General features: G+C 51.2%; 1 protein-coding gene across 1 annotated transcript; it reads left to right on the top strand.

Moving 5' to 3' along the window:
- Positions 1 to 6,698: 6,698 nt before the first annotated feature.
- On the top strand, positions 6,699 to 8,633 carry LOC311117021 (uncharacterized protein; the record flags this gene model as incomplete). Its single annotated transcript, XM_084192021.1, has 6 exons — positions 6,699 to 6,738; positions 7,159 to 7,262; positions 7,540 to 7,875; positions 8,020 to 8,142; positions 8,356 to 8,460; positions 8,625 to 8,633. 6 exons carry the CDS (start codon positions 6,699 to 6,701, stop codon positions 8,631 to 8,633), a joined length of 717 nt encoding a protein of 238 aa, XP_084048147.1.
- Between the last annotated feature and the right edge of the window lie 377 nt (positions 8,634 to 9,010).

Here is a 9,010-nt window from a genome sequence, read left to right as displayed (position 1 = left end):
AGGGTCTGAAACAGCAACATAAAAAAGACAAAAAGACATGGAACCTTCAGTTCCACAGACCAAAACTACTCCACCTCCCTGCCTATCGGATTATTTCCCTCCACCACAGGGAGGCCAAGGGGCACAGGATTTCTTCAATTCACCTCCACCACAGGGATGCCAAAGGGCACAGGATTTCTTCAATTCACCTCCACCACAGGGATGCCAAAGGGCACAGGATTGCTTTAATTCACCTCCACCACAGGGATGCCAAGGGGCACATGATTTCTTCCCTCCACATCCAATGGAGCCCATCGTGGTTGAGCTGCCCATCTCTCCACCAGTGAAGCCCATCATGGTTGAGCTTCCCATCTCTCCACCAGTGAAGCCCATCGTGGCTGAGCTGCCCATCTCTCCACCAGTGAAGCCCATCATGGTTGAGCTTCCCATCTCTCCACCAGTGAAGCCCATCGTGGCTGAGCTGCTCATCTCTCCACTAGTGAAGCCTGTCATGTTTGAGCTTCCCATCTCTCCACCAGTGAAGCCCATCGTGGCTGAGCTGCCCATCTCTCCACCAGTGAAGCCAATCATGGTTGAGCTTCCCATCTCTCCACCAGTGAAGCCCATCATGGTTGAGCTTCCCATCGCTCCACCAGTGAAGCCCATCGTGGCTGAGCTGCCCATCTCTCCACTAGTGAACCCTGTCATGTTTGAGCTGAAGGGTCTGCTGAAGGGTCTGAAACAGCAACATAAAAAAAGACAAAAAGACATGGAAACTTCAGTTCCACAGACCAAAACTACTCCACCTCCTCCCTGCGTATCGGATTATTTCCCTCCATCACATGGATGCCAAGGGGCACAGGATTTCTTCCCTCCACATCCAATGGAGCCCATCGTGGTTGAGCTGCCCATCTCTCCACCAGTGAAGCCCATCCTGGTTGAGCTTCCCATCTCTCCACCAGTGAAGCCCATCGTGGCTGAGCTGCCCATCTCTCCACCAGTGAAGCCCATCATGGTTGAGCTTCCCATCTCTCCACCAGTGAAGCCCATCATGGTTGAGCTTCCCATCTCTCCACCAGTGAAGCCCATCGTGGCTGAGCTGCCCATCTCTCCACTAGTGAAGCCTGTCATGTTTGAGCTTCCCATCTCTCCACCAGTGAAGCCCATCGTGGCTGAGCTGCCCATCTCTCCAATTATGAAGCCTGTCATGTTTGAGCTGAAGGGTCTGCTGAAGGGTCTGAAACAGCAACATAAAAAAGACAAAAAGACATGGAAACTTCAGTTCCACAGACCAAAACTACTCCACCTCCTCCCTGCCTATCGGATTATTTCCCTCCACCACAGGGAGGCCAAGGGGCACAGGATTTCTTCAATTCACCTCCACCACAGGGATGCCAAAGGGCACAGGTTTTCTTCAATTCCCCTCCACCACAGGGATGCCAAAGGGCACAGGATTGCTTTAATTCACCTCCACCACAGGGATGGAAAGGGGCACAGGATTTCTTCCCTCCACATCCAATGGAGCCCATCGTGGTTGAGCTGCCCATCTCTCCACCAGTGAAGCCCATCATGGTTGAGCTTCCCATCTCTCCACCAGTGAAGCCCATCGTGGCTGAGCTGCCCATCTCTCCACCAGTGAAGCCCATCATGGTTGAGCTTCCCATCTCTCCACCAGTGAAGCCCATCATGGCTGAGCTGCCCATCTCTCCACTAGTGAAGCCTGTCATGTTTGAGCTTCCCATCTCTCCACCAGTGAAGCCCATCGTGGCTGAGCTGCCCATCTCTCCACCAGTGAAGCCAATCATGGTTGAGCTTCCCATCTCTCCACCAGTGAAGCCCATCATGGTTGAGCTTCCCATCTCTCCACCAATGAAGCCCATCGTGGCTGAGCTGCCCATCTCTCCACTAGTGAAGCCTGTCATGTTTGAGCTTCCCATCTCTCCACCAGTGAAGCCCATCGTGGCTGAGCTGCCCATCTCTCCAATTATGAAGCCTGTAATGTTTGAGCTGAAGGGTCTGCTGAAGGGTCTGAAACAGCAACATAAAAAAAGACAAAAAGACATGGAAACTTCAGTTCCACAGACCAAAACTACTCCACCTCCTCCCTGCCTATCGGATTATTTCCCTCCACCACAGGGAGGCCAAGGGGCACAGGATTTCTTCAATTCACCTCCACCACAGGGATGCCAAAGGGCACAGGATTTCTTCAATTCACCTCCACCACAGGGATGCCAAAGGGCACAGGATTGCTTTAATTCACCTCCACCACAGGGATGCCAAGGGGCACAGGATTTCTTCCCTCCACATCCAATGGAGCCCATCGTGGTTGAGCTGCCCATCTCTCCACCAGTGAAGCCCATCATGGTTGAGCTTCCCATCTCTCCACCAGTGAAGCCCATCGTGGCTGAGCTGCCCATCTCTCCACCAGTGAAGCCCATCATGGTTGAGCTTCCCATCTCTCCACCAGTGAAGCCCATCATGGTTGAGCTTCCCATCTCTCCACCAGTGAAGCCCATCGTGGCTGAGCTGCCCATCTCTCCACTAGTGAAGCCTGTCATGTTTGAGCTTCCCATCTCTCCACCAGTGAAGCCCATCGTGGCTGAGCTGCCCATCTCTCCAATTATGAAGCATGTCATGTTTGAGCTGAAGGGTCTGCTGAAGGTTCTGAAACAGCAACATAAAAAAAGACAAAAAGACATGGAAACTTCAGTTCCACAGACCAAAACTACTCCACCTCCTCCCTGCCTATCGGATTATTTCCCTCCACCACAGGGAGGCCAAGGGGCACAGGATTTCTTCAATTCACCTCCACCACAGGGATGCCAAAGGGCACAGGATTTCTTCAATTCACCTCCACCACAGGGATGCCAAAGGGCACAGGATTGCTTTAATTCACCTCCACCACAGGGATGCCAAGGGGCACAGGATTTCTTCCCTCCACATCCAGTGGAGCCCATCGTGGTTGAGCTGCCCATCTCTCCACCAGTGAAGCCCATCATGGTTGAGCTTCCCATCTCTCCACCAGTGAAGCCCATCGTGGCTGAGCTGCCCATCTCTCCACCAGTGAAGCCCATCATGGTTGAGCTTCCCATCTCTCCACCAGTGAAGCCCATCATGGTTGAGCTTCCCATCTCTCCACCAGTGAAGCCCAGCGTGGCTGAGCTGCCCATCTCTCCACTAGTGAAGCCTGTCATGTTTGAGCTTCCCATCTCTCCACCAGTGAAGCCCATCGTGGCTGAGCTGCCCATCTCTCCACCAGTGAAGCCAATCATGGTTGAGCTTCCCATCTCTCCACCAGTGAAGCCCATCATGGTTGAGCTTCCCATCTCTCCACCAGTGAAGCCCATCATGGTTGAGCTTCCCATCTCTCCACCAGTGAAGCCCATCATGGTTGAGCTTCCCATCTCTCCACCAGTGAAGCCCAGCGTGGCTGAGCTGCCCATCTCTCCACTAGTGAAGCCTGTCATGTTTGAGCTTCCCATCTCTCCACCAGTGAAGCCCATCGTGGCTGAGCTGCCCATCTCTCCAATTATGAAGCCTGTCATGTTTGAGCTGAAGGGTCTGCTGAAGGGTCTGGAAGGGTCTGAAACAGCAACATAAAAAAAGACAAAAAGACATGGAAACTTCAGTTCCACAGACCAAAACTACTCCACCTCCTTCCTGCCTATCGGATTATTTCCCTCCACCACAGGGAGGCCAAGGGGCACAGGATTTCTTCAATTCACCTCCACCACAGGGATGCCAAAGGGCACAGGATTTCTTCAATTCACATCCACCACAGGGATGCCAAAGGGCACAGGATTGCTTTAATTCACCTCCACCACAGGGATGCCAAGGGGCACAGGATTTCTTCCCTCCACATCCAGTGGAGCCCATCGTGGTTGAGCTGCCCATCTCTCCACCAGTGAAGCCCATCATGGTTGAGCTTCCCATCTCTCCACCAGTGAAGCCCATCGTGGCTGAGCTGCCCATCTCTCCACCAGTGAAGCCCATCATGGTTGAGCTTCCCATCTCTCCACCAGTGAAGCCCAGCGTGGCTGAGCTGCCCATCTCTCCACTAGTGAAGCCTGTCATGTTTGAGCTTCCCATCTCTCCACCAGTGAAGCCCATCGTGGCTGAGCTGCCCATCTCTCCACCAGTGAAGCCAATCATGGTTGAGCTGCCCATCTCTCCACCAGTGAAGCCCATCATGGTTGAGCTTCCCATCTCTCCACCAGTGAAGCCCATCGTGGCTGAGCTGCCCATCTCTCCACTAGTGAAGCCTGTCATGTTTGAGCTTCCCATCTCTCCACCAGTGAAGCCCATCGTGGCTGAGCTGCCCATCTCTCCAATTATGAAGCCTGTCATGTTTGAGCTGAAGGGTCTGCTGAAGGGTCTGAAACAGCAACATAAAAAAAGACAAAAAGACATGGAAACTTCAGTTCCACAGACCAAAACTACTCCACCTCCTCCCTGCCTATCGGATTATTTCCCTCCACCACAGGGAGGCCAAGGGGCACAGGATTTCTTCAATTCACCTCCACCACAGGGATGCCAAAGGGCACAGGATTTCTTCAATTCACCTCCACCACAGGGATGCCAAAGGGCACAGGATTGCTTTAATTCACCTCCACCACAGGGATGCCAAGGGGCACAGGATTTCTTCCCTCCACATCCAATGGAGCCCATCGTGGTTGAGCTGCCCATCTCTCCACCAGTGAAGCCCATCATGGTTGAGCTTCCCATCTCTCCACCAGTGAAGCCCATCGTGGCTGAGCTGCCCATCTCTCCACCAGTGAAGCCCATCATGGTTGAGCTTCCCATCTCTCCACCAGTGAAGCCCATCATGGTTGAGCTTCCCATCTCTCCACCAGTGAAGCCCATCGTGGCTGAGCTGCCCATCTCTCCACTAGTGAAGCCTGTCATGTTTGAGCTTCCCATCTCTCCACCAGTGAAGCCCATCGTGGCTGAGCTGCCCATCTCTCCAATTATGAAGCATGTCATGTTTGAGCTGAAGGGTCTGCTGAAGGTTCTGAAACAGCAACATAAAAAAAGACAAAAAGACATGGAAACTTCAGTTCCACAGACCAAAACTACTCCACCTCCTCCCTGCCTATCGGATTATTTCCCTCCACCACAGGGAGGCCAAGGGGCACAGGATTTCTTCAATTCACCTCCACCACAGGGATGCCAAAGGGCACAGGATTTCTTCAATTCACCTCCACCACAGGGATGCCAAAGGGCACAGGATTGCTTTAATTCACCTCCACCACAGGGATGCCAAGGGGCACAGGATTTCTTCCCTCCACATCCAGTGGAGCCCATCGTGGTTGAGCTGCCCATCTCTCCACCAGTGAAGCCCATCATGGTTGAGCTTCCCATCTCTCCACCAGTGAAGCCCATCGTGGCTGAGCTGCCCATCTCTCCACCAGTGAAGCCCATCATGGTTGAGCTTCCCATCTCTCCACCAGTGAAGCCCATCATGGTTGAGCTTCCCATCTCTCCACCAGTGAAGCCCAGCGTGGCTGAGCTGCCCATCTCTCCACTAGTGAAGCCTGTCATGTTTGAGCTTCCCATCTCTCCACCAGTGAAGCCCATCGTGGCTGAGCTGCCCATCTCTCCACCAGTGAAGCCAATCATGGTTGAGCTTCCCATCTCTCCACCAGTGAAGCCCATCATGGTTGAGCTTCCCATCTCTCCACCAGTGAAGCCCATCATGGTTGAGCTTCCCATCTCTCCACCAGTGAAGCCCATCATGGTTGAGCTTCCCATCTCTCCACCAGTGAAGCCCAGCGTGGCTGAGCTGCCCATCTCTCCACTAGTGAAGCCTGTCATGTTTGAGCTTCCCATCTCTCCACCAGTGAAGCCCATCGTGGCTGAGCTGCCCATCTCTCCAATTATGAAGCCTGTCATGTTTGAGCTGAAGGGTCTGCTGAAGGGTCTGGAAGGGTCTGAAACAGCAACATAAAAAAAGACAAAAAGACATGGAAACTTCAGTTCCACAGACCAAAACTACTCCACCTCCTTCCTGCCTATCGGATTATTTCCCTCCACCACAGGGAGGCCAAGGGGCACAGGATTTCTTCAATTCACCTCCACCACAGGGATGCCAAAGGGCACAGGATTTCTTCAATTCACATCCACCACAGGGATGCCAAAGGGCACAGGATTGCTTTAATTCACCTCCACCACAGGGATGCCAAGGGGCACAGGATTTCTTCCCTCCACATCCAGTGGAGCCCATCGTGGTTGAGCTGCCCATCTCTCCACCAGTGAAGCCCATCATGGTTGAGCTTCCCATCTCTCCACCAGTGAAGCCCATCGTGGCTGAGCTGCCCATCTCTCCACCAGTGAAGCCCATCATGGTTGAGCTTCCCATCTCTCCACCAGTGAAGCCCATCATGGTTGAGCTTCCCATCTCTCCACCAGTGAAGCCCAGCGTGGCTGAGCTGCCCATCTCTCCACTAGTGAAGCCTGTCATGTTTGAGCTTCCCATCTCTCCACCAGTGAAGCCCATCGTGGCTGAGCTGCCCATCTCTCCACCAGTGAAGCCAATCATGGTTGAGCTGCCCATCTCTCCACCAGTGAAGCCCATCATGGTTGAGCTTCCCATCTCTCCACCAGTGAAGCCCATCGTGGCTGAGCTGCCCATCTCTCCACTAGTGAAGCCTGTCATGTTTGAGCTTCCCATCTCTCCACCAGTGAAGCCCATCGTGGCTGAGCTGCCCATCTCTCCAATTATGAAGCCTGTCATGTTTGAGCTGAAGGGTCTGCTGAAGGGTCTGAAACAGCAACATAAAAAAAGACAAAAAGACATGGAAACTTCAGTTCCACAGACCAAAACTACTCCACCTCCTCCCTGCCTATCGGATTATTTCCCTCCACCACAGGGAGGCCAAGGGGCACAGGATTTCTTCAATTCACCTCCACCACAGGGATGCCAAAGGGCACAGGATTTCTTCAATTCACCTCCACCACAGGGATGCCAAAGGGCACAGGTTTGCTTTAATTCACCTCCACCACAGGGATGCCAAGGGGCACAGAATTTATTTAATTCACCTCCACCACAGGGATGCCAAAGGGTACAGGATTTCTTCAATTCACCTCCACCACAGGGAAGCCAAGGGGCACAGGATTTCTTCAATTCACCTCCACCACAGGGATGCCAAGGCGCACAGGATTTCTTCCCTCCACATCCAGTGGAGCCCATCGTGGTTGAACTTCCGATCTCTCCACCAGTGGAGCCCATAGTGGTTGAGCTGCCCATCTCTCCAGTGGTAGCTGAGTCTCTTCAGAGATTTGAGGTAGGCTACTCACTCCAAACTGTCCCTTTTTAATTTTTACATCACGGTCGTATTTTAACTGCAATCAGCAATTCTCACGTTTATATGTTGTTGTTTTTTTGTTTTTTTTACTTTAGCTTATTTAGTAAATATTTTCTTAACACTTATTTTCTTAAAACGTAATCGTTGGTTCAGGGCTTGTGAGCAAGCATTTCACGGTAAGGTCAACACCTGTTGTATTCGGTGCATTTGACAAATACAATTAGATTTGATTTGATTTGTTTATGTCTTTTCCCAGTTTGCCCCACCACCACGGAAAAATAAGCCACTGAAGGATCTAACACAGCGACATAAAAAAAGACAGAAAGACATGGAAACTTCAGTTCCACAGGCCAGACCTACTCTTCCTCCTCCCAGCCTATCGGATTATTTCCCTTCACCTACACCACAGAGATGCCAAAGGACCCAGGATTTCTTCCCTCCACCTCCAGTGAAGCCCATCGTGGCTGAGCTGCCCATCTCTCCACCAGTGAAGCCCATCGTGGTTGAACGGCCCATCTCTCCACCAGTGAAGCCTGTCATGGTTGAACGGCCCATCCCTCCAGTGGTAGCTGAGTCTCTTCAGAGATTTGAGGTAGGCTACTCACTCCAAACTGTCCCTTTTAATTTGTAAATCATAGTCCTATTTTAACTGCAATTAGCAATTCAAATGTTTATATTGCTTGTTTATGTCCTTTCCCAGTTTTCCCCACTACCGCAGAAAAATAAGCAGCTGAAAGGTCTGAAACAGCAACATAAAAAAAGACAAAAAGACATGGAAACTTCAGTTCCACAGACCAAAACTACTCCACCTCCTCCCTGCCTATCGGATTATTTCCCTCCACCACAGGGAGGCCAAGGGGCACAGGATTTCTTCAATTCACCTCCACCACAGGGATGCCAAAGGGCACAGGATTGCTTTAATTCACATCCACCACAGGGAAGCCAAGGGGCACAGGATTTCTTTAATTCACCTCCACCACAGGGATGCCAAAGGGTACAGGATTTCTTCAATTCACCTCCACCACAGGGAAGCCAAGGGGCACAGGATTTCTTCAATTCACCTCCACCACAGGGATGCCAAGGCGCACAGGATTTCTTCCCTCCACATCCAGTGGAGCCCATCGTGGTTGAACGGCCCATCTCTCCAGTGGTAGCTGAGTCTCTTCAGAGATTTGACGTAGGCTACTCACTCCAAACTGTCCCTTTTAATTTGTACATCACGGTCGTATTTTAACTGCAATCAGCAATTCTCACGTTTATATGTTGTTGTTTTTTTACTTTAGCTTATTTAGTAAATATTTTCTTAACACTTATTTTCTTAAAACGTAATTGTTGGTTCAGGGCTTGTGAGCAAGCATTTCACGGTGAGGTCAACACCTGTTGTATTCGGTGCATTTGACAAATACAATTAATAGATTTTATTTGATTTGTTTATGTCCTTTCCCAGTTTGCCCCACCACCGCGGAAAAATAAGCCACTGAGGGATCTAACACAGCGACATAAAAAAAGACAGAAAGACATAGAAACTTCAGTTCCACAGGCTAGACCTACTCCACCTCCTCTCTGCCTATCAGATTATTTCCCTTCACCTACACCACAAAGATGCCAAAGGGCCCAAAATGGAGTTAACCCATATTCAATGAAAGCAGGTGATTATGCTTTAGCTAGCTCACATTTCACACACACAGAGAGAGAGAGAGAGAGAGAGAGAGAGAGAGAGAGAGAGA

Source organism: Coregonus lavaretus, assembly GCF_964263955.1.
Source record: "Coregonus lavaretus genome assembly, contig: HAP1_SCAFFOLD_941, whole genome shotgun sequence".
Classification (NCBI taxonomy): domain Eukaryota; kingdom Metazoa; phylum Chordata; class Actinopteri; order Salmoniformes; family Salmonidae; genus Coregonus; species Coregonus lavaretus.
This window is presented reverse-complemented; position numbering and strand designations above follow the sequence as displayed.